We start from the raw sequence: 25,166 nt of genomic DNA on the forward strand, positions 1-25,166 counted from the left end.
GACTGTGCCAGGGTGACTTCATGTCTCTGGATTCATGAAAATCTCTGGCAGCTGCTGATTTTGGTGGCAGACTCTGTGCACAAGGGGGAGGGGCAATCTTGAGTAGGTCCTGTGAGTGCTACTATAATGTAAATGTTACTACTATGGCTTCTTCGGTGGGGCAAATGCAGCCTCTTCATGCCCAAAGAATGTGATGGAAACTCCAAGAGGGGAAAATTTTCCAGCCCTTAGGCAATGGAGTTGCCTGTACAAGAAGTTATGTTGCTGCTATGACCAAAGTTGTGTATGTTCTTATTGCAATACTTCAGCTACCTCACTGGTAAAAGAGACATGAAGTGGCCAGACCATGATACCCAAAATACACAGTCGAGAGAAATAATCTGCATCACACCACAGGATATGTTATGATCTTCCATAACCCAACACTTTATTTAAAAATTACATCACAATGAGAGTCTGTTAATAAAATACACTAATTCACACCAATCTTTTTTTTTTTTTTCAGGGTTAGCATCTTTCTTCACCTTATTAAAAACTCAATAGTGTTAAAAAATAACTACTGCATTGTACCTACAGCAGCTGATATCTACTGTAACAGGTAGGTTACAGAGGAAACTTCCAGAGCTAATTAACACTTCAGTTAAACTCATATTTTTGGCACCATTAATTTTTTTTAATTAAACCAGGCAAAGTACTTCCATATTAAGCCAGTAAAATCACTGATCTGAAACATGGCAGTGATTGTCATGCAACTGCTGTCTAGAAATGTGTAAAAATGCTTCTTTTGGTTTAAAAAAATAGGAATTCTGAGTTATTTGTATGTCACAGCACTTGACTGTGATTACAGAACAGGGCCCGCCCTACTGTACTGTAGCTATTATCATTTTGCTGTGAAGTTTTGGTTTACACGTCAGTCTGCGGTTCATTTAAGTGGCCATTGATGGCTTTTTTGCCTTTGGTAACAGTCAGAATTTAAAAACCTGTCAGAAGATTGGGGGGTGGGGATAGGAGGGAGGAGGGGAGGAAACATTATTTTCTCTCACTCATGCTGCTGTTTGGATGAAACCATTGGCTATAATTTCAATTTTCGGGGAAAGCAATGCCACACAATGCTTTGGCGGTTTACTGGCAGCGAATTATCCATCTTACTAATGAGACTTGAAAACATTAAGCGTGCTGAAGCACTGCTATTCACTGGTCAAGTCTTGATTTGTCTTCCCTGAAATGATGGCTAACTGCATCTATGAAAATACATTGAGAAAGAATGTATCATTAATAATAGTGGATTTGTACGAAGGCCATGTTTATACAAGCGTGTGCAGTTAGTTGCTTTTGCAAATTTTTAGACTCTACAGATTGGGGGGCAGGGAGGTTTTTTTTTGTTTTTTTTTTTTTACTTTATAAACTACAGCTGCTTCTAGCGTCACATATTATCACTCGAAATGAAATGAAACCTACGCTATATATAACCGTTTTTTTTCTGGCTCCTGAACTGTACTATTTCAATCAGTTTTTGGCACATTAAGTAGTGATTGTTTTATGTTTCACTGATTGCAGGCTCCATTGTACTAGTATTTATTCTGAAAGACGTCTATTGTATCACTCAGTCCCCGCCTGCCCAAATTACTCTGGGAAACAAAAAGGAACGCTGACTACATTATTATGGATAAAAAAGGTTTTAATTAGAATAAGGTCTGTAAGCATCTTAGAGCTACTCGTTCCAAAAAAGGACAAAGCTTTACATTGTAACTGCTATAGTGCCTGTTTTTTTCCTGAGGGGAATGTAAATTTATACTGGCTATGACAGAAATCTGTTTCATGCTTTTTTTTTTTCTTTAAAGCCTCATTCAGGGAAAAGCACTAATTATTTACTTTTTTTTTTTTAAACTGATGAGCTCTCTTTCTGCCCCTGCTCTTAAAGGGCCTGATCCATTCCATTGACTTCAATGGGCACTGGATCAGGACAAAACTGCAGGGCGTAAGCTCTGTCTTAGCTGTTTCTCACAAACATACTCATTGAAGAAAGGACCACTATACTCAGTACCCTTGCAGGGAGAAAGAGAAAGAAATTACTTAAGGAAATAATGGAACGGTAACTGACAGGGAGGTTTGAAATTCATGGTAATAGAACACTTCAAGGCTTCTGTAATGTAATGAATGTTCCTAACAGGTAATCCTGGCAAAACCCCCAACACCCTAAGGGTAAAGATCACCTCTCAGATTCACATTGAGAATCTGTCATCTACATGGATCTCTGCTGCATATTCAGAATTCATTCTGCACACACAGTTCCTGTGTAAGTCAATGGAAGTCCTGCGGGAGGAACAGGTGCAGAATATACAATAATGCAGGTGAAAACGTTTTTAGCATGGATCAGTCAATCTGTATAGTGGAAAGCAAGAGCAAAACTATATGGAAATATCAAGAGTCTCCTTAAGAACAGATGACATCTCTGTTAAGGTGGGACAGACATCAGACCTATAGGAATTCCACATGCGTATAGTGCAACTTACACTAATTTGAGAAGTAGCAGGTGGAGAAGCAGCATGTTGGCCATGTACCATAGAGTGTGTATTAACAGGCAACTGTGGCAAGCAGTAAAATTTTGGCTGAAATAACTGAAAGTGGGAATAAAGTACAATATATCAGCAAGGGACATTCTGGTTCTTGGGATATTTTCACTCTCTTTTAAAATGGATTTATACATGAACTTTGAAAGCTGCAGCGTCTAGGTTTGCCGAACTTCATTGTAGTGTATTCCCCACATTTAATATACAAAAAAGAACTCAGTGCTGAGAGCAGTGAGGCATAAACCTGGGAAATAACACAGGAAGGGTAAGTAGTAGTTAGTATGTTGCTTAACTGGAGTCACTTAGCACTTATTTTTGCCTTTTTGGACAAAAACTTCCCAAACTGTGTTTACCACATTTTTCTCCCCCACTAGAGTTGTCCGTGCTACAGAGATACAGTCACTCAAGAATATACTGGGAAGACAGATAAAAATACAAAATACAAAACAAAAATGCATTATACTATTATAGTACTTGAATAATGGAGTCAATGTCAGACTTAGGCTACTGCCAGACCGATGTACTTTTTGGGGAACTGGTTCAAGAGTATCAAGCTGAGGCACTGTACAGGAACCAAACACAACTAGCATTATTAGGCAAGGGTGAGAATCGAGAGGGAGACTTTTTCAGGGTGCACAGATAGAAGAGATGGCTGTCAGATGTGAGTATGTGCTTTCCTATTGTACCCACCGGAACCTCAGAGAATATTTTTTTCAGTCTGTATCTGTCGTTTTTTGGCAGGTCCTTGAAATATCTTCACATTTGGCCATCGTGCATGCTTATAAACTTACCCTATTTCTCCTTTTGTTAGGCTATGATTTCTTTATTTTTTAAAAACATTTTTAATTTTTTTAACAACTGTTAAAAAAGTTTTATGGTAAAAATAACTCACTATATGATACATATACCCGAAATGGTGTGATACTTTATATAATAAAAGATGAAAATATTCACTTTCCATAATAAAAATAAGTTCTATTTTTTGTTTATTTTACAATATACTTAATATTCTTTTCTTCTTCTTCACGCTGAAAGTAAATAGTCCCATTTTGAGAGCACTTCTGAGTCGATTAAAGTGGCAAGAGACTGGAGAATGGCTTATAAGCATTTTGAGCAGCCGCATTCCACATGCCTCTCCAGTTCTTCCATGAAGGAGGATCCATCCACACACTGAAAGATGTATTTCCGCCTTTTGCTCCGGAGGGGAACACAACACTGCCCATTACTGCAACTGCCACGACATTCCATCTGGGGAACTTTGGAGGCAGTGACACATGAGCTGTAGCCATGCTGCTTATGGATCACTTCTCGGACAATCTCCCCCTGGCAAAGATTCTCTGTTAAGACAATGGAGAGTGTAGAGATAGGTTTGTAGAAGATTATAATTTAGAGATGCTCCCTCATAAGGGACAGTATTATGAACACAGGAATTTGTAGATGTGCCCTGGAGACAGGGATTGGGAACACTGCATAGCTGTGCACAGCAGTTCACCAGAGATGCTTCCCAGTTTGTGTTATTAAAGTGTTATTCCTTTCTTATTCACTGGCTTGTTACTTAATGAACCCCAAGATCATTAGAGAGAGGAAGGATGGGGAAGGTAATAATTATCTTGTAACCCCCTCCCCACCAAACAGCCCTGTGCATATACTGACATTTATTTTATTAAAGGTAAGCAACAGTTCACAGGGTCTCCATTCTCTACTGGAATGTAAAATGCTATCAGGACAGAACAGTACTCTCTTTGTGCAGGTATGTAGTTATACAAGGCATTGGAGACTCAGGCCTGTTGCCTTCAACAGAATTGGAGATGCTTTAACAAACAATAGTTATTTAAGCTTCCAACACCCCTGTAAAGCATATATTATTCCCATATTAGATGGAAAATGGAAAAATATATTAATAGTAAAACCGTTATTAGCCATGGGAATGTTTAATGGCATGAGACTTACATTTGAAACACTTAGGCTCCCTCGAGCCACAGTTACAAATCTTGGTAAGGTCGATTTGTCCTTATAGCCTTTCAGATTAGATATATGGAGTTCCATGCAGTGTGCTCTATGTAGGTCGTTAGAGGAGACCCTCAAACCCAACATTCAGCCTACTCTGTATGAACTTTAATAATCTAGGGTTTGCCCGAGTATACTGGGCAACATTTCCTGTCCTAGCCTATTGTGCAGTCCTGTGCAGCAGTCAGATTCATGGAATTTGCAGACTGTGATCCTTTCAGATGAAAGCTGTTACCTAAATAAAACATTATGGGCCAAACTGTTGCTTTTGTGGGGAACAAAGGACGGGCTAGAAGACTGAGTTATAACTTACCGAGTTTGTAATAGGCCATTTAATTTGGGGGCAAAACAGGTGTGGAACAGACATGGGGCTTGGCCTCCCCAAAAGGCCAATAGGAACATAGAAAAAGCTAAGAATTTTCCTCAAGACCCAATATCAAACCTATACAGCTCAGGAGAGGGAAGGAATGAGGGCAACTCACATTACTTATCCTACACAGCATGGTTCCTATAGGAGCAATGCTTCCTGGGAATTCTGCCTTTGCCTTTCTGAACTTCCCCATCCTGGATGTGTTTCAGTGTTGGGGGGAGGGGGGATTTTCATCCCCAATAATGCAGTGAGGACAATCCTTGTAGTGTATAAAGGGAAAGATGCCACAGAAAAGCACTCACATACCAAGCCCTCTCCACTCACACATCCCATTCAGAAACAACAGAGCTACAAACCTCCAGGATTCAGGAGGAACAGAGTTATTACCATAGATCTACCCTTTTCTATTTGTTCAGACGTCTTTTGGCCAGCTCCTGTGTGGTTTCCCTCTCCTTCTCCCTCTGGCTCTGAAGGGGCCATTGTCCCGTTAATAACAGTTAAATGGAGGAAGAGTGAAGACAAACGTGAATAGAAATGACAGTAAAGCAGCATCCCAGGCATCATAGCCAGGCATACCTTTGTCACAATGTTCTCCGCTATAGTTAGGGTCACATTCGCAGTATGGCTCCCCATGTTCTGAAATTTTACACTGCCCATGGTTGCATTTCATAATTCTGCAGGGGTTTGAGGAGTCATTCTTCTTGTCGCAGTACATGCCCATATAACCCTCTGAGCACTTACATGTGTAAGCAAAGTTGGCAGCCGTGCATTTACCATGGATACACCTGAGAAAGAAGAAAAGTTCAGAGCTGGCTCATGCTTGTAAACTTTGAATTAGGGCAGGAAGAGACCTCAATTTTTCCAGGAATGTTTACGTTGGATGTCTTAGCTCTCATTCAATATCTGGTCAATATTGCAAAGCAAAGACGTTCAGTGCCAGGCATGCTGGCAGAAACGTCAAGTGGATATTGGATAATAGTCACAGAAAGCAAATTCTGAATTTAGTGATCATGAAATGTTCTCATTGGAAACCTGAGTAAGGGTGAGGTTCATTCAATCATGGATCAAACAATACAATTTATCCAAACAAAACAGCTCAGATTCAGAGCATCAATACTTGAAACAAACTGCTTACGAGCAATCCACATGTCAAAGCGTACTTGGAAAAATTATTCTACCAATTACTCACATGATGAATAAATGCGAGGAAAACTGCTATCTGTCTGTGGAATTTGTGGATAAAAAAGAGGCTAAATTACTCCAAAAAACTTGACTCTGAATGGTTTCACGATGCAGGAGTCCTGCAGTGAGATTTGGTATTTCTGGAGAGATGATGCATGATGAGGAACTGCAATAGAACCCCATTCAGCAGGTAAATGAAGGCTCAGACTGTAGAAGTAGGGTGAAGAGATAAAGGTGGCATCTTTAGGCCGGGGGATGCCATCCAGCGGTACAAACATTTCATATATACAAAGCCCTCGCTTATATAAATTTTCCCATTTGTTATTTTTACTCTTGGCATTTTAAATTATTTCCCATTATAATAAAATGTTTATTTTAACCCTTGACAGTTTCGTATGTGTGCAAAATAGGCAAAAATAAAAAAAAAACAAGAAACAATAAAAGCAACAATGAGGTCAGGATACAGAAAAAAAAAGGGTAATTAAGTGGAGTCACATTATTTAAAATAAGGCATTTTCAACAACACTAAACTAATTCCTTCTCCTGGATCAGTAACTCTTGTTACTCAACACCCACCCTGCCCGCCCCTTCCCACACCATCTTCTCCTCAGTTTGTATTACCATGTCTCCACTTCGATTGTAAACTCTTTCGTGTGGAGATCATGTTTCTGTACATATGCACCTACCACTCTTTTGGAAACAAACCTTCACCATTTAAACAACTACAAGTCCCTCATTTTTTCCTTGCCTAGCCATCTTGGCTAATTGCTGATTTTGAAAACTCAGGGGACTGCTTGTGCATCCTCCTTGGTGAAATACAAAAACAAAAAGCCAGTTTAAATAAAAATCAAATCAATATTTCAATATTGTTTAGGGTTAGGGTCATGTATCCAGATCTGTTTCTTATTTTACCCCACCTAGTTTTACTAAAGCTTACAACTTAAAGGGCTTCAATCCTGTGAGGTGCTAGGCATACTCAGCTCTCCAGCATTGAAGACGCTCAATACCTCTCCTGAGGGGTTCAGCACCCTGCAGGATTGTGCCCAGAAGCTAGTTTAAAATGGTTGCTGTGCCAAGTGAAATTCCTGTTCGCTCCAATCAATCACATGGATAATTACAGATTGGGTCACTCTGCCTGTCAAAACCATGTGTTTGCAATATCCCTTTCCCACAGATTCTCCAACAGCTTACCATGGGAATAGCTTCTAATACAAAAGTACTTCCATCTGTTTGAGATAAGACACAGGGCTACATAGACCATTGGTCTGTGCTGGTTTGTCTATTTGTGTTCCTGTCAGGAAATTAATGTATCTATCCAGTGCTCTGACATGAATGTGCACTTTGTTTCTTTGAACTATAAATGCTTCACTCATAAGCCCATTCCCTGGGACTATACACTATTCCTTCCTCTATGGCTGTTCTTCAGATGTTCTACTCCAAAGGGAACTCTTAAGGACAGCTGAGTTTTGGGGGATTCTGAACCAGTTTAAGTTGGAATACATAGTTCTGAAGAACAACACTGATGGCCTTTGGAGAGTTAGACTCTGAACATCACGTCTAGCACATGCTGTAATGGGCACTTTCTTTTGGATATGGATGCATCAACAAAATGTGCATCATCCTCCTACAGAAAACTCATCCATGGGTAACGACATGCAATCACTGGATCAAATGCAATGTGTATGATTGATGTGGAGTTTATGTATGCCATGTGGGGCTGTGTATTTTGGCAGGCACGCCCACAACTGAAAATGTGGCTCTTGATATAAATGCCTCAACTCCTCCTGAACTGGAGAGCAGATCTATGGCCTGTCATCATTCTAAACAAGAAGTGGTTGATGTAAATTTTCAGAGGTGAAGAGGCTTCACAACTCCTAATGGCTTCAATGGGAGTTGTGGGTATTCAGCACCTCTGAAAATGAAGCCCGGCTCTGCAAGATAAAAAGTTAAAAGTCAGTTTATTGAAGAGAGCACTCCCATCAGCACCAATGACCTTACTTGTTACTAAGGCAGGGGTCTCCAATTTCCTGGTCACACAGTGGGCCTGTCCAGCCTGGGTGACACTCACAGATAACACTTGTCTTCTCTATGGACCGGCAGATACCATGCTTGCAGATGTTACAGGATTTGCAGCCAGGAAAGACTCCTAATGACTGCTGGGGTAGATCCTTAAAGTCCTGCAGCTCGTTATTAATGCGGACGTCATGGATACATCCATGAAAGCCATTTGACATCCTATCTGTGCCTTGGCGCAATGAAGATAGCCCAGTAGATGTTGGGATCCCTTCAGATAAAACAAAATATAAAGATTATCTTGCATTCACAATAATACTAGAATAAATTATAATGGCTAGCACCTTCCTTTTGAGGATCTCAAGGCCCTTCATGAACAATAATGAATTCAATTTTAGGACACCTCTTTGCAGTAGTTCAGTATCATTATCCCCATTTTGCAGATGGGGAATTGGAAGGGCAGAAAGATAAAAATATTTGCCTAAGAATGCACAAAAAGGTAGCAGAGCAGTGAATTAAGTACAGCCCTCTAGACTCACAGCCCTGCATTTCAACTATTAGATCATGCATCGTCTATTTATATTTTTATAGCAACTTTAATCTCAAAGTTCTTTAGAAATTATTTAAGAATTTCTTAGTTTGCCAGTGAAATGCTGCTACCTCTGGAATGCAACAAGAAAGCTAACAGTACTCAGCAACAATATGCAACAGTCAGGACTGCAAATAGTAATGTAGCCAGTTAAAACTATTAAAGGAGAAATCTAGACAGGCATAAAATAGCTATTCATATTGGATGGGACACTGTGACTAACACTTGTTAAAGTGCCTTGGGAAATTTAGTGAGTATAAGTGGGGGAGTCCTGGGTTTTACATTGCACTTAAAACACGATCCTTACAGAGTCTTCATGGAAGTAACATCACATCAGTCCTTTGAATTTATAAAGCTCTCAGTCAAATGTTTATGCTTTCAATTAAAAAAAAGACAGAATTTTGCAATACGTCTAGAGAGGAGCTATGTTTAGCAGAGCTATGTTAGGAAGACGTTGAGCTTGCAGAGGGAAGTAGTCAAAAATCAAAACTACTTTAATTCTCCCCATTATATGCTTATGCATTACTAAAGTCTAATTACATGATCTTTTTCTGCTTATTTCCATAGGACGTACTATTTATGTTTCTAGAGCTGTATCTCTTATGCAGATTGAGTGGTTCAGGGGAGACGTTCTCATAGCTCTGCTGCCAGATCATCTCTGCTGCATGAGGCTCTTTAATCTCTGAAATTCTTTATATGAGCCAATTGTTAAGGTTCAGCTCTGGCCAAAACAAGATTATCCAGTTTTCAGATTTGTGAGGATAATAATTCAGCGGACACGTAGAAAGAGATTATTAAAAGGGATTATTCACAAAGGGACTCATCCAGCACACAGTGAAGCCAAAGGGAATTTTACCATTAGCTTCAATGGTTTTTGGATCAGGCCCAATGGCCCTTAGGGATCCATTATAAACCTGCAGCCATTTGTGCTTGGTTTTAATCTAGTTAATTTGGAAAAATCACAGCTGAAGAGCAGATGCTCCCTATCCAATCCAAGTTCTGCCATGTCCATCACTGCAGTATTTCCACGCATACCCTGCACGGCTTCACAGACTGTTGAATTAACGAGGCTACTAACATCTTGTCAGACCATAAAATTAGAATGTCTTATTTTTTCAATCTCTTGATGTATTTATTCCAGGCAAATCATTTTCATAGCAGCAACATGATTTGATGGGAGATGCCAGCTGTATTATTAGCTGAAGAAACTTTTGGAAAATTGTCGAGGGCTCAGCTATTGTTGCAAAGAGTGAGTGAACATACCTCCAATGTAGAGTGGGGTATTGATGCTGACTGTGGGTTGTTTCTGCAGTTTGCCAAGACTCTTGGGGGTTCCTTTATCCACAACCAAGTTCAGTGTTTGGTTCAGCATAACCAACTCCACACTGTGAAACTGCCCATCATTTATTGTTTCCACACTAAAGGAGAAAACAAAGAAGGAAGAGAATCAGAAGGAGCTTAGCTGTGACTTTCTTGCTTCTGTTACAGGAAATCACCCACTTCTACCCTTGGAAAGAAAATGGCAAACTGTTGGTTGCTTTGTGATCCGTTGTCTTTTTTATACTAAGCACTTTGCTAAGGGTAAAGAACTTAAAAGGTGCAACTTCAGGCCTGTGTCAACTCTCATGTAATAAATACATATACAGATTCAACTCTTGAGATGCTTGTTAGTTACTGGGGAGGTTGGGAGGATTAGAAACAATTTGTGGGCTGGAAAATAGTCAATTAACGTGACACGAAAATGAACTCCATATTTGTTGTTCCTAAACCTACAGATATTTTTATATGTGAAAAGAGTTTCAAATAAGTTAGGCACACAATCTCTCCAATAATTGCACATGCTAAATGTCAGTTTGGATCACTTGTACAACACATAAAATTACCTGTTCTTCACATGCAGTCAGAGCAATTACACCGAAATTAGGAGCACCAATTGTGCACTTAAGCTTTTCTGAACTCTAGCCCAATACACTGGAATACATTTTATCCTTAGAGCAACTTAAACTCTCAGCCCTGTAAACTGCACACTGCAGTGCCATGAAACAACATGGAAATTTCATTCTACTCCAAAGTGCAGAGAAAAGAAAGGGAGATAGGAGAGGGATGCAAAGGATACACAAGGGATTAACTGCTCTTTGACAAATCAGTGGGTTTTTCAAAGTGCACTCATAGTGAAGGAAGTGAAGAGATTTTTCCACTGATGCAAATTTAACGAAACATTATAGTCTCTCTTCATTGTACACATGTGAACTTTAATACATAATGAGATACTAATAGTGACGGCTACACCAGGTGTTAAATAATGTGCTATGTAAGCTACCCATGCAGTCAGCTTTGCCAATGAATATCATTCTTGACCTGCTTCAGGCCTTGTCCAGTGCCAGGTTTCTCCTGAACAGACTCCCCAGTTGTGTGATGGTTCTGCCAGGAAAGCATGGGGGCAAAAAGACATTGTGTGGGAGTGAAGAATTCCAAGATGTTGCTTAGTCTAGAAAACTAATTTGGAGTTGCTGGACAAACCATGGTGACAGATGAATAGAAGTGCATCAACTCATTTATCCTCAGTCAGCTGGACCATTTGCCCAGCTTTATATAGCTGATTAAGTTAAAAGTATATAGGGGCCAATCCTGAGCCATTGATGTCTATGGAAATTTCAGCCTTTAAGATGAGACATTTAGAAACAAGATACTCAAAGGAGGAAGTGACCAAAATTGAGTTGTTCATGGAATAGTTACAATTCTACAACAGCTACGATAGACCTAGTACAGCTGATAATATGCAAGCAGGATTAGCCAGAAGCCATCAATATGGAGACTTCTGAGGAGCACCAGGGTGCACAGGGAAGTGGTATTGCTGACTCAGTAGTAACATTCTGCGAAAGGATTGAACCAATGCCCCAACACAGTGGTGAAGGTCTTGTGCTGGGAAGGCCTTCCGGATGAAAGAGGACATGAGCACTTGTAGTTATTAAAGGTCATGTGAAATTTTATTTAAGTTTGAGGTGCTTAGATACTATGACACCATATAAGAAACCAGATAGACATATAGTGGATACACGTTAAAATGCTGTAAAAGTACTTCTTCTGCAGAACAATTCCCATGGAAATGATGCTTATGGAACTTTGTGAACTTGCATTTCCAGTGAGTCCTTTGTGTTGTGATTGTTGTACATTCTTAGGATGGAGAGGGGACTCTGAGGAGGCAGGTATTGGTAGTTTGCACTTGATGCTGCTGTAGTTCTCTCTGAGGCCTAGAAGTGTTCCTTAGGGAAAAGAGACCTCACACCATACAGAGGACTAAGACTTATTTAGCTGCATTCCTGAAAGATTTGATAGAACAGATTAAACCAGTTTCCTGGACAAATTCCATCTGGTCATATTTTACCAATTGAAATTCCCTCCGCAGTGTCCGTTGGACAGAGTGGTGTTGACACATTGCTATAAACTGCTGCTTAGATGCTCTTGTCGGCTATCTAATATCTGCCAAATTCCACCGAGGAGATGGCTGTGTTTCAGCAGTGGATGAAATGATCCCTCTATATCCCATAACAACCTCAGAGGATGTTCTGAGGCTTAATTCACATTTATAAGCATTTTGAGATTCTCAGAGCAAAGATGTTTGATAAATGCAAAGGCATATTTTTAATTGTTAAAGCTCTGTAGATAAGTCAATGAGAAAGGAAGAAGAATAGGCAAAAATATTTGCTCTGAAGCATGTGAGTTGAGGAGCAAGGATGAATGGCTATTTAATAAGCAACCCCTGTCCTAGTAAGATCGATGTCTGAAGATGAAACAAGACTACATTCTTATCTGAAGAAGCCCAAGCTGTGACTATATGGAAGACGACAACATTATCACATTTGGCAGTGCTAGTTCTTATTTGGGCCAGGACTTCACAGACATTAATCATTAACTCCTCCACAGCATATGGTTTTCCAGATTAGGGCTTAAGTGCTTTGATTAACAGGCAAATGGAGGCCCATGTGTCCTGTTGATGCGTCTAAGCTTCAACCCCTAATTCTTCACTATTTTTAGTGTACTCAGAGCTAACATTTTAACTCCAGTGGGGAACTAGAGGTAGGGAGGGCTTCTCTGGTGCCATTCTGAAGTTGTAACTGGCTGAAAGTTGTCAAATTCCAACCTTTCTCCTTTAACCCACCAAAGAAAAATCTTTCACGCCCAAACTTTGCGAAACAGAAAATCATTAGCTGCCCTAGCCAACCATTTCAGTTTATGAAGCTGACAAAGTCAAAACAGCCTGAGCACACATTTTCTTTTAAAATAAATGCTCATACACAAGGAAGGGGCCAAATGCTAACACTCAAAGGAAAAGGGGCTCTGAGAAAACTGAGATAGTGGATAAATCAAAGCATTTGTTGTTGTTGACAGAAGAGACGTTTAAAAGGCTTTGGAGTCTGAGAGAGACACACACAGAGTAAGGGTGAGGGGGAAGTGCTACGTGATTTCTTCTTTACAGCTTACTGTGCCACTGGGCCTCTAGGAGACTCAGCAATTGTCTGAGACAGTTGGAGACAGTGGCTTGGCGAGAGATAAAGGGAAGAAAGCCACAGATGCTAAACAGTGCATTGTAACTGGGCTCAGCACAAACTTGCTGTGCTCTGCTGTTTTCAAGGGGCTTCTTCCCGACCCAGCTCTCTGTGAGGTTTTTATTAAAATGCTAATTGAATTCTCATTGGTGAAGAGGTGGTTTTACAGCTTAACCACCTGAAACAGTCCTCAGTATATAACTACTTACCTGAGTCAGGGATTTGTTGCCTTTTATTGGTATTTTCATTCTACAAAGCTACAGAGCACAATGCCAGAGGCATTTGAGCTTTTAAACCTGCCACGTTGACACTGGTAATTATGTGACAAACATGAGTGGTAGTGTTAAGATAGAAAGGTGTAACCATTTTATGTATCTGCAAGGCCCAGAGGCAAGAACTCAGAAAAGGCAGCTGTTTTCACTGTGATGCACAATGTACTCTAAAAGTCTACCACTAGATGGAGATGCAGCATCACAGAAACGATTGTCTAGTTTGAGAAACCATCCATTGATATTTTTGTATTCTTCCAATTCCTCATCCCAAGAATGTTAACAGCTTGATACACAAATGAATATTGCATTAGGTTATACAGTCAGGATACACAGCGACAAAAATTAAAACGTTACAGGATGGGTTTGAGGGTTTGTTTTTGCTTGTTAGAATTTACTGACTAAAAATAAGCTTTTCTAAAGTTACACACCTGCTAGCTGAGATTACACAGTTTCTCCCTTTTTTCAAATGCTTTTGTGATATGTGAATAAACCATAATCACTTATCTGAACAAACATGGAGGGAGTGGAGTCAGAGTAAAACATGAGCTGGATCAGAACCAACTCTGGTTTTGGAGTAAAAAACCAAGTGCTAACTCTTGAGATTTTCCACTCGATTAAAAACCAGTCCTGAACTTTTCATCTTGGGCAGCCTCCAATGGAACAATTACAGTATTGTGGGTCTTTACCATAGAATACCCTAAGTTTATAATAGATACTTATTAAATAGAGGAAGGAAATATTTTAAATGTAAACATCTGAACGATGAGCAAGGGTTGTCATGAATTTGATTTAACAGCACAACTTGCCCAAAAGTAAACAGTAGAAAGAGCCTATGCACCAGTTTTATATCCAAAATGTGGGAATCGCCTCACCAACTGTCATAAACAATCTGTTAAGGACCCCATGTTGGTCACCCACAGTTCACTGATTTTTACTTCAGTAATTAAGATTTATACATTACCTTCATCCTGAAGCATTTTACAAATATTACATGGAGGAACCATTTCACCTACCATCTAAGTAAAGCCATTTCTAGCTCTTTGCCCATAGTCATATCAAGCAACAGAGTAGAATAGGAAGTGAGGAATCATCCAATTGAAACTGCTGGGGGGAATTCCTTAGGCAAAGTCTTTAAATCATGTTTTGATGACATCAGTAAGTCAGCCAAAGGTTATGGGTTTATTACAGCAGTGGGTGAGGTTCTAGATGATCACGATGGTCCCTTCTGGCTTTAAAATCTATGAGCCTATGAGACAGTAATGACCTTGATGCAACCTTACTCTTGCCAAAAGTGCCATGGGAGCATTAACAGTCCAAGAGCTGTGGTTCTTGGTTTTACTGGTTTTCTTCCAACAGTGCAGTGCCCTTGCAAAACATGCAGAGGCAATCGTTCAGCCCTGACTTAAAGAAAAGAATGGCATCTACTGAATCACCAACACCACTTCACCCTGCATCTAGATATTAGTGGGCAGTCTACTCTCCATTTACTTATTGGTCTTGACTCTGTTTAGCTTATAAGATCTGACAAATCACATCTTCAGGATTAATAGCTATGGGTGGTGATGTTCCTCCAGACCTGCTAAGTCTCCCATTTTTCTTGGAAGATTTCTGTCCTGGGTGCTTGAATTTGGTGGGAAACCTACTCCCACATACTCCTAGTCTCTATGATCTCAGTAAGGCTGAACTTATGGCTGAAGCAACCTATCTGAGACCATACAGACTAGTAGAGAACCTCACCACCATTTTCCAACCTCAATTTACTCCACCCAAGGATCTGCCCCACAAATATTAGCAAGACTAAGTCCAACACCAATCAAGGCATTACCCCTTGGATGCCTCCCCCAAGTGGATATTTTGTCCTGGATGGAAAACTGGATGAAACATTAGGAGTAATGGCAGTGTTCATATACATGTCTGGGTATAGCACCTTAGATTCCCTCTGTATATGAGGCAGGTGGCTGTCAGAGTGGGAGTTGTGCAGCAATAGCATAGCAGGGCCTGGAGCTTGCCAGAAGCTGGTCTTGTCTGTCTGATACAAAACCCCTAGAGACAGACAGACAAAAGTGACTCCCCTTGAAAGGCCTAGGAGCCTCAGAGCTCCTCCTGACTTGCTAGAAGTAATTACTTATATGATGATGGTGCCAAAACCTGGGGTCCTATTGTGCTGGACACTTTACAAACAGAAGATGGCCCTGAAGAATGTATGCTCAAACCCACAAACAGATGAAGGGAAATGGATACAAATACAAACACAAACAATACTGGATACAAATAAAAGGAAGTTCTTCTTCACAGAGAGCACAGTTAACTTGTGGAACTCCTTACCTGAGGAGGTTGTGAAGGCTGGGACTATAACAATGTTTAAAAGGGAACTGGATAAATTCATGGTGGCTAAGTCCATAAATGGCTATTAGCCAGGAAGGGTAAAGAATGGTGTCCATAGCCTCTGTTCATCAGAGGATGGAGATGGATGGCAGGAGAGAGATCACTTGATCATTGCCTGTTAGCTTCACTCCCTCTGGGGCACCTGGCATTGGCCACTGTCGGTAGACAGATACTGGGTTAGATGGACCTTTGGTCTGACCCGGTATGGCCGTTCTTATGTTCAACCAAGGGAGTATGGTGAAGAATGTTGTTAGTTAAATGATAGCAGGAAAATGCACTGAAAAAAGTTATGTAAAAATAATTTCCTTCCTACTATAGTCCCTCTCTCCATCTCACTCTGCTGTGTGAGCCCCTCACGCCCCACTACTCAGTGGCTGTCAGGGATCGAGAGAGGAACCCCCATAATTTTGTCAGCAAATAAAAATACTTTTTTAGCCACACCCCAGCAGTTAACTTCATCTTGTAACAGGATTATTTAAGTGCCTTTGGCTGTAGCAGAGCAACTGATACTATGCAGGAGATGGAATAGAGGTAAGAAATAAAAACAGCTTTTACTAAAAATACAAAACATGTAAATGAGGAAATACATAGCCATCAATTATGCAAATTAGGGCATGTATTCATTAGCAGAAATCTCCACATTTCCAGACCTTCCATCTAAATAGCTCCATGCCTCATTTAGACAAAAGCACTAGGCAAAAGTGGAGCTCTGAGTGACTGAGGGGGTGAAGCAATGGAAAAGGCTAAAGTGAGGGAACTGTTAAAGTGCAGAACGAAAGAAAGCGCTCTTCAATAGACTCTAATAATCTCACAGCAGAGCAGGACAAATTCTGGAAGAGGTGTGCCAAGGTGAAGAAATATCATTTGGGATTGGAATGAGGTATAGTGGGGCAGGAACAGGGAGTTCCATCTCTGACAGCTTGGTACCTCTGCTGAGTTTTACTTGCGATTCTTGCCCATCCTTAATTCCAATTATATTTTAAATTAGCCCGAGCTAAAATTAATGTAAACTTCCTCATGGCAGGAATTACTGTAGCATTTGTAGCCATTGCTGCAATGTTCTGTCACTTTTAGTACTAACATCATCTGAAGTCAAATTAAAATTTATATTATACATGAAAATTTATATGAATGAAACTCAGGATCAGAGAAATATAAATGCAAAAGACCTATCCAATTACTTATATCCAGCCCCTCGGCCAGTGCAGGATTATCTCCCAAAGCATAATCTATGTTGTTGTGTTCAGTCCAGTTTGAAATGACTCTAGTGACAAGGCTTCGAGTCAGTACCACAGCCTACCAGATCTCTTCACTGGTGTCTCAGTTACCCTTTGCTTTTTTTATCCCATTTTGCTGAGTTATAGCTCCTTAGATCACCCTAAACAGTTCCCCTCTCTCTTTGGTCTTTACAACCTTGAAATGCTTACAGCTGATTACAGTATGTATCTCCCTAAATGATCATTTGCCAAGCTGCAAGTAGCCAATCTCCACTCATAATTTGATACCTGCAGCACACCTGCCAACAATGAAAGCTATAATGCTACAAACATTTGGAGAGAAAAAACAGACTTTTTATGCCATTGCAAAATGTAATTAACATGCTCTTGACCCCCCTCTCCCAGATTATTAATACAGGAACAGATCCTCATCTGGCATAAATTGTCCCTGCTTTGAAGTCAGTGGAGCTATGACATTTTACTCCAGCCAAGGATATGCCCCACAGATGTTAGGAAGACTAGACCCAACCTCAATCTCTGCATCACCCCTCAGATGCCTCCCTCAAGTGGATATTTATGTCCTGGATGGAAAACCAGTTGAAACATCAGGAGTAATGGCAGTGTTCAGATCCAAGTCAATCTGAATTTATTTTTCAAGCCAGAGATTCATCTTGGATATTAGGGCTGTCAATTAATCGCAATTAACTCATGTGACTAACTCAAAAAATTAAGCATGATTAAAAAAATTAATCATGATTAATCGCACTGTTAAATAATAGAATGCCAATAGAAATGTATTAAATATTTTTGGATGTTTTTCTACATTTTCAAATATATTGATTTCTACAATTACAACACAGAATACAAAGTGCAGAATGCTCCCTTTATATTATTATTTTGATTATAAATATTTGCACTGTAAAAATGATAAACAAAAGAAATAGTATTTTTCAATTCACCTCATACAAGTACCATAGTGCAAGCTCTTTATCATGAAAGTGCAACTTACAAATGTATACTTTTTTTGCACTCAAAACCAAAACAATGTAAAACTTTAGAGCCTGCAAGTCCACTTAGTCCTATTTCTTGTTCAGCCAATTGCTAAGACAAACAGGGTTGTTTACATTTACAGGAGATGCTGCTGCCTGCTTCTTTCTTACCATATCACCTGAAAGTGAGAACAGGTATTCACATGGCAATTTTGTAGCTGGCATCACAAGTTATTTACATGCCAGATATGCTAAACATTCATATGCACCTTCATGCTTCGGCCACCGTTCCAGAGGACATGCTTTCATGCTGATGATGCTCATTAAAAAATTATGTATGAATTAAATTTGTGACTGAACTCCTTGAGGAAGAACTGTATGTCTTCGGCTCTGTTTTACCTGCATTCTGCCATATATGTCATCTTATAGCAGTCTCAGATGATGACCCAGCACATGTTTGTTTTAAGAACAATTTCACAGCAGATTTGACAAAACACAAAGAAGATACAAATGTGAGATTTCTAAAAATAGCTACAGCACTGGACCCAAGGTCTAAGAATTAGAAGTACCTTCCAAAATCTGAGAGGCATGAGGTGTGGAGCATGCTTTCAGAAGTCTTAAAAGAGCAACACTCAGATGCGGAAACTACAGAACCCGAACCACCAAAAAGAAAATCAACCTTCTGCTGGTGGCATCTGACTCATATGATGAAAATGAATATGCATTGGTCCGCTCTGCTTTGGATCGTTATTGAGCAGAACCCATCATCAGCATGGATTCATGTCCTCTGGAATAGTGGTAGAAGATGAAGGATATATGAATCTTTAGTGTGACTGGCACAGAAAGATCTTGCGACGTCGGTTACAACTGTGCCATGCGAACACTTGTTCTCACTTTCAGGTGACATTGTAAACAAGAAACGAGCAGCATTATCTCCTGCAAGTCGTAACCAAGTTATGTTTTTCTGAGTGACTGGCTGAACAAGAAGTAGGACTGAGTGGACTTATAAAGTTTTACATTGTTTTTTTTTCAATGCAGTTATTTTTTGTACATAATTCTACATTTGTAAGTTCAACTTTCATGACAAAGAGATTGCACTCTGAGAAAATATGGATGACTGCAGACATCACAGTAGAACTGGTAAGGACTGAGGGCATGTCTACACTATCCGGTAGATTGACACTGCTGCAATTGATGCAGCGAGTGTCAAATTAGTGGGTTCGGTGAAAACACGCTAAATCGATGAGAGAGCATTCTCCCATCGATTTGTGTACTCCACCTCCCCGAGAGGCGGAAGGGAAGTCGACAGGAGGTTTTCTCCCATCAAGACACCGCAGTGTGGCCACTGTGGTAAGTGGATCTAACTATGTCAACTTCAGTTATGTTATTCACATAACTGAAGTTGCGTAAGTTAGCTGGATTTACTGCAGTAGTGAAGACCAGCCCAGAATGACTTGTAGCTCTAAGACAAGTGACTGGCAGAGGACAAGTACTGAAATGCAAGAATCCTAACTGGTCAGAGAATAGAATTATTTTACAATTAGGTACCTGTATCACTGACAAGAATGAAGCCATCAAGTGGAGGGAAAACTTGACCTGCACATGCATGCCTCACAACGAAACATGGCTGCTGGGTTTCATTTTTAGACCTAGTGTCAAATCACCACTGAAAGCAATGTTGGCTTCAGCATTCAGTATGGCATAAATCCTTTGCCTCTTTTGACAAGAAAATGTAGCAAGTATCTTCAAGGGTCCATTCTAGAATAAGGAATGCTTATAGCCCCCACCAACAATGGCCTTTCTTTTATGCTTTTGAAAATGTGTTGGTACACACCATTCACAAGCAGTTGCTGGCGACAGTGACCACTGCTGCTGCTGAAGGTAATTTAAAATGCTTTCAGCTTGAATGACAGGGAGTGGATAAAACTGTTCAGCTGAAATTGGAAGCTAGGCACTAAGAAAGAGAACTAGTATCTAGTTAGAAACCTGATATATAGCCAGGAAATGAAATACTTTCCACTTTATTTTCTGGTGACAGTGTATTCATAAGTATGTGCTTCACCTGCCCTGAAAATAAACAAACTCCACTCCTGTTTGGAGACCTGGAGAGTAGCAAATGTCTTACCTACCTGCTAAAAAGGCACTAGGGTGACCCTGGGAGTTATAAAGGAGCAAGCCTAACTTCTGCACCAAGTACATGTATTGAAATAACTCAATAAAGAATTCTAGAACACTCTTATGCTTTGGGTGTAAACCATCTACTAGTGGGTGGAGAGCTTAGAAAGTTATTTTTTCTATAAGCAGTTTTATTCCATAATATTGCATTATGGAGGTCTTTGCACCTTCCTATAAAGTATCTAGTATTGGCCATTGTTAACAACAGAACATTTTATTGTGGATCTATGATCTTTTAGGACATTTAGAAAACAACTGGCTTGGCTTTGCATACCTCTCTCACATATTCACTGGAAGTGGATTTCAGCATGAGACCATGGTTCAAATATGCAGAAACAAAACTACGTGAAAGCTGGTCTAGTATCAATTTGCTTTTACTTGTGCTCACTGGGTGTCAGAAAACTTTGCTCTGCTCTGTCATATTTTAAGTGTCAACTTCTCATAAGGGAGGCAAGGATATATTGTGGATAGACTGAAGATTGAATCAATTACCTGCTTGGGTGGAGGACATTCTTATCATTTAACAATTACACCTGCTGTGGCCATGCAGTTCCTAACAGAAAACCTGCACTGAATTTATCCCAGCTCATCCCAGCCACTCAATACAAGGAACAGGTGACAAGGACCCTCCGAAACACCCAAATGGACTCCTGAATATTTACTAGCCATTTCAGTTCACACTTAAACCTCCACAGTATCAGGCAGAATGCCACAGAAATAAAAGGAAATAGTGATGTTGATTTACAATAATTTTCTTCTCATTGGATAAGGATTTAAGGACCTGATCCTGGAAAGTAGAAACCCTGCAACTGCCACTGTAGTCAGAGTTACTTACAGGTACTCAGTAACCCTCAGGATTTAACCCTACCTACCCACCACTGATTCAGCCTATTACAACATCTCCCTTCCATTTGCTTTCTTTATTAAGTGCCTATATACACACCACCTCTTAATTCTTCTTTTGACCAATACTGCTGAACACCTGATTCAGGTACAGCAGAAGGCCTTGCAAATCCCATTACATTTTGACTATTGTCCGCTGCTTAGAAGTAGTTTTATTGTTTTATTGTATGGAAGCTGCACAGGGTATTGTAGTTTTCTCCTTTTTCCAACACCATCACACAATACTGCAGAGCAATTTGCAAACTAGAGTGTGGCTAATGCTAACTTACGACTTAGAATAGTGATACGGACCTTCTTTGTAATGTGTTTGGAGAGCTACTCATGTAAAGTGCTATATAAGAGATAGATATTGTTGTTATAAAGTCAAGGGTACTGGTTTATCTGAGGTTGGAAATAAACCTATAAAACATTAGCATAGAGCATCTGGATTTGGTTTCTAGATGTTAATATAGTTTCTAGGCACTCTGTTATTATGTACTGAGTGCAGGACAGATAGCTAAGATGTAAAAAAACCCAATATCATTTAAGCATATATTCTTATTCTTGAGAGAATGACATATAAAACATCTGTTAATGCCAACAGGATTTTGCCTATAGAAATCCAAATGAATCCTGAAGGATGAAACTATACCCTCAAAGCATTCAGAAGCAGACTGTTCCTGAATGACACAAAATCAAGTATTTGATTCCTAAGCCTGAATTCATCCATCTTTCGCCTTGGCTCATGCAATATGTATAAATACATCTGAATTTTACAACATTTACTGTGTAGGTCAGAGATTAATGCCAGTTGCTTTCATTATATTTGATGCAAAAATCTCTAAGGGGGACCTGAAAAAATGAAAGTGCGGTAGAGAGAACAAAATGAATTGCAAATACTCATAACTGTTAAGGACCTGCTGATATCTCATGGAAATCTCTGAGAACAATCTATTTGGAGACCGTTCAGCAGCATCAAATAGAGATCCCACTGGGGATCAACACAGCAAAAGCTGCAGGGGATAAAGGTATTGGAATACAGACAGTCAGCTTCTGCAATCAGACTTCTGGTGAATATTGTATTTGACAAACTAATAATTATTCTAATGATAATTAATGTTTTTGCCCTCCTATAGCACTTTCCTTATGTGGAGCTCAATGCATTAAAGAAGTAAGGCTCAACTCTCTGGGGGGCAGAGAAGTCATATTACCCTTTACTGATGAACAGTTAGAGGTACAGAGATATAAGGGGAATATCCTGTCTCCCTTTCCCTGCCAGCTGGAGGTTTTTACATACAGGGGAACTGATGCAGTTCCACTGCTTGAGGAAGGATTTGGGGAGTCACTGCACACTACAGAGGTTGCAGGGGTTGACAGTTACCTATCACATGCTTTGGAGTATAATTGACAGTGGATAAGGATAGATGGGTTGAGATCTGGTGGACCTCATGCTCTTCTGCCCCATCAACCATTGTGCTCTGTAAAAAGGTTCAACAACAGGCACAGAGTAACACTCGATCACTTTGAGGGCCCTTCTCTGGGCATGAGAGAACCCATTTCTGTTCTGCAGCCTTGTAGAGGAAGACATTCTATCTCTGAGAGATCCCCAGCACCTAATCCAATTACTTGAGACATGTACCATAAACAGGATTTACACCTGTGTCCTTCACAAGGTCACATAGAAAGCATGTGGTAGAACCAAGAAAAAAACCAACCTCAACTATTCTGACTTCAGGTCTTGTGCTTTAACTATAAGAACAGCCATCCTTCCTATACACATACTAATCATATCACTAGATTTTTTTTGTAGACTACTTAATGGCATTTTATGTAATGTCTATATTTTATGCAGTAGACACTAGCTGAACATTCTTCTAAATTTGTAAAGAACTCTGGCATTATTTGGAATTAGACATTGAAAGAGAAACAGTCAATATGATAAGCAGAATTAATACTAATAATTTACATTTCTACATTTTTATTGCTGCCAGGAAATTTGCATGAAAATACATTCTATGTCTCTTAGGAGATCACTGACTTCTGCTTCTCATTCTTCACCTGAAGTGACAGTCTGGTTGCAACATGTCAGTTACAGTGGAGAACATTACTTTATCAGATTATTGGCCAAAGTCTGATCTCACTCAGAGCCATTAAATAAGGAATAATTCCATTGACGTCACTGAAGTTCACATCAGTGTAAATAAAGAAGCAGAGAACGAGGTCATGCTCTGGATCAAGAACATAACAGAAATAGAAGATAGTTGAAATTAGAAAGCTCTTTACTCTAGAAGACAAATGCATGAAGTAAATCTAATGGCTTGAAGTTGGATGTAGAAAGTGGCATCTTAGTTCCAATTTGGAGTTTTAACCACTGGACCAGCATAGCGGGAGGAAGTAGTAAGTTCATCATCACTTGGAGTTTTTCAGCTGAGACTGGTTATCCTCCTAAAAGATACGTTCTAGTTTATCCACTCATTATTGGGTTCAATAGTGTTCAGTAATATAGTAGGGAAGAGTAATTCTCCCCACTGAAGAAATTACTGGGTGAAAAGTCTATGGTGTATGTTATTGGTGCAATCTGGCTTTAAAAACTAGAATGCTCACAAAACAGAATTTTGTTTTCCGACATATATCCTCAGCAATAATTAAAGTGATGAGAGGAAACAATGAATAGTAATGCTTCTGTACAGAGTGGATCTTTTGTAAAATGTTTACCATGAGGTTCAGGTTGTCTTTAATTTGCAATTCAAAAGTGATCCTCACCCATAATAGGGCAGTAGGATGTTCTCTTAAAGGCCAATTTTAATCTAGAGTTTTTTGTACATTAACTTCCATCTCCTTCTTGCTTGGCAATATACTTTGTATAATCTCATACAATGGATATTTGCTGACTTCTACCTGACTTTATGGCTAGTACTCAAGAAAACATTAATTCAAACTTTGACTTTTCCATCCAAGTCATAATGCAGGAGTGGAGAAATTTAAAGTAGGTCCAGAACGAACAGCCAATTACCATATATACTTGTTCATAAGCTGAATATTTTTGTTAAAAAAGTGATGCATCAAAGAGCGGGGGTCGGCTTATAAACAGGTCTACACCAAAATTTAATGATTTTAAACTCTATGGAATCATTGAATTGAATATCTAATACATTGACATTTTGTTTACCTGGAGCGTCTGCAGGCATGGAGCCTCTCAGCGTCCTGTAGCCGCGGTTCGCCGTTCCCAGCCAATGCCTGGGAACGGCGAACCACGGTCACAGGGAGCTGAGGGGCTCCATGCCTGCAGATGCTCCAGGTCAGCAAAGCATCCTGCCAGCAGCTTACCCTGACAGGCCAGGAGCCAAAGTCTGCCGACTCATTTATTGATGTCAATACAGCAGCCTTTTAAAGTTGCAAAGGCTTTGTTTAGTGGACTAGATTGGCTTGAAATGGACCTCATAAGCCTCAAGCCAATATGAAAATATAACATGCAGAATCGATGGAATCGCTAATAAAATTGAAACAGCCTGTTATCCCTACAGACATGCCGATCTACAGGGCTGCTTTGAAATAAACAAAGAACAATAATAATTTGACAGTGATAAAGCAGGTGACATTCCTATATAAAGTCCTACAAAATCTACAACTGTATTAATAATAATCTATGTTCATACTAGTATTTAAAATGAACAATAGTGAAATCAAAAGAAAAAGGTCTTCTTATCATGCAGCATTCAAACTTAAAGTTGTTGAATATGCAGAAGCAAATAATAACTGCGCCGCTGCTTGTGAATTCTGTATCAGTGGGAAGCAAGTAAGAGAATGGTAAGAAAAAATAAAACAACACTAAAAGACATGCCTAGAAGCAAGAAAAAATGTCCAACAAAGTGCTCTTCATTTCCTGAGCTAGAGAAAGATCTCAATAATTGGGCTGTTGAATGTCAACAAAATGAGTAAATTGTCACTAGAACTGGAATTCATCTGCA

The 25,166-nt window shown here is 39.7% G+C and overlaps 1 protein-coding gene across 1 annotated transcript in view; it reads right to left on the minus strand.

Moving 5' to 3' along the window:
- Positions 1 to 398: 398 nt before the first annotated feature.
- Positions 399 to 25,166, minus strand: part of SLIT3 (slit guidance ligand 3) — a 789,390-nt gene continuing 764,622 nt past the window's right edge. The window contains exons 33-36 of the mRNA XM_050962519.1: positions 9,995 to 10,149; positions 8,128 to 8,413; positions 5,524 to 5,732; positions 399 to 3,907 (exon numbers count right to left, since the gene is read on the minus strand). Of these exons, the coding sequence (XP_050818476.1) occupies positions 3,669 to 3,907; positions 5,524 to 5,732; positions 8,128 to 8,413; positions 9,995 to 10,149 (889 nt within the window). The 3' untranslated portion in view covers positions 399 to 3,668. The remainder of the gene's footprint in view (positions 3,908 to 5,523; positions 5,733 to 8,127; positions 8,414 to 9,994; positions 10,150 to 25,166) is intronic.

The sequence above is a fragment of the Gopherus flavomarginatus genome, chromosome 7 (assembly GCF_025201925.1).
Source record: "Gopherus flavomarginatus isolate rGopFla2 chromosome 7, rGopFla2.mat.asm, whole genome shotgun sequence".
Lineage (NCBI taxonomy): Eukaryota > Metazoa > Chordata > Testudines > Testudinidae > Gopherus > Gopherus flavomarginatus.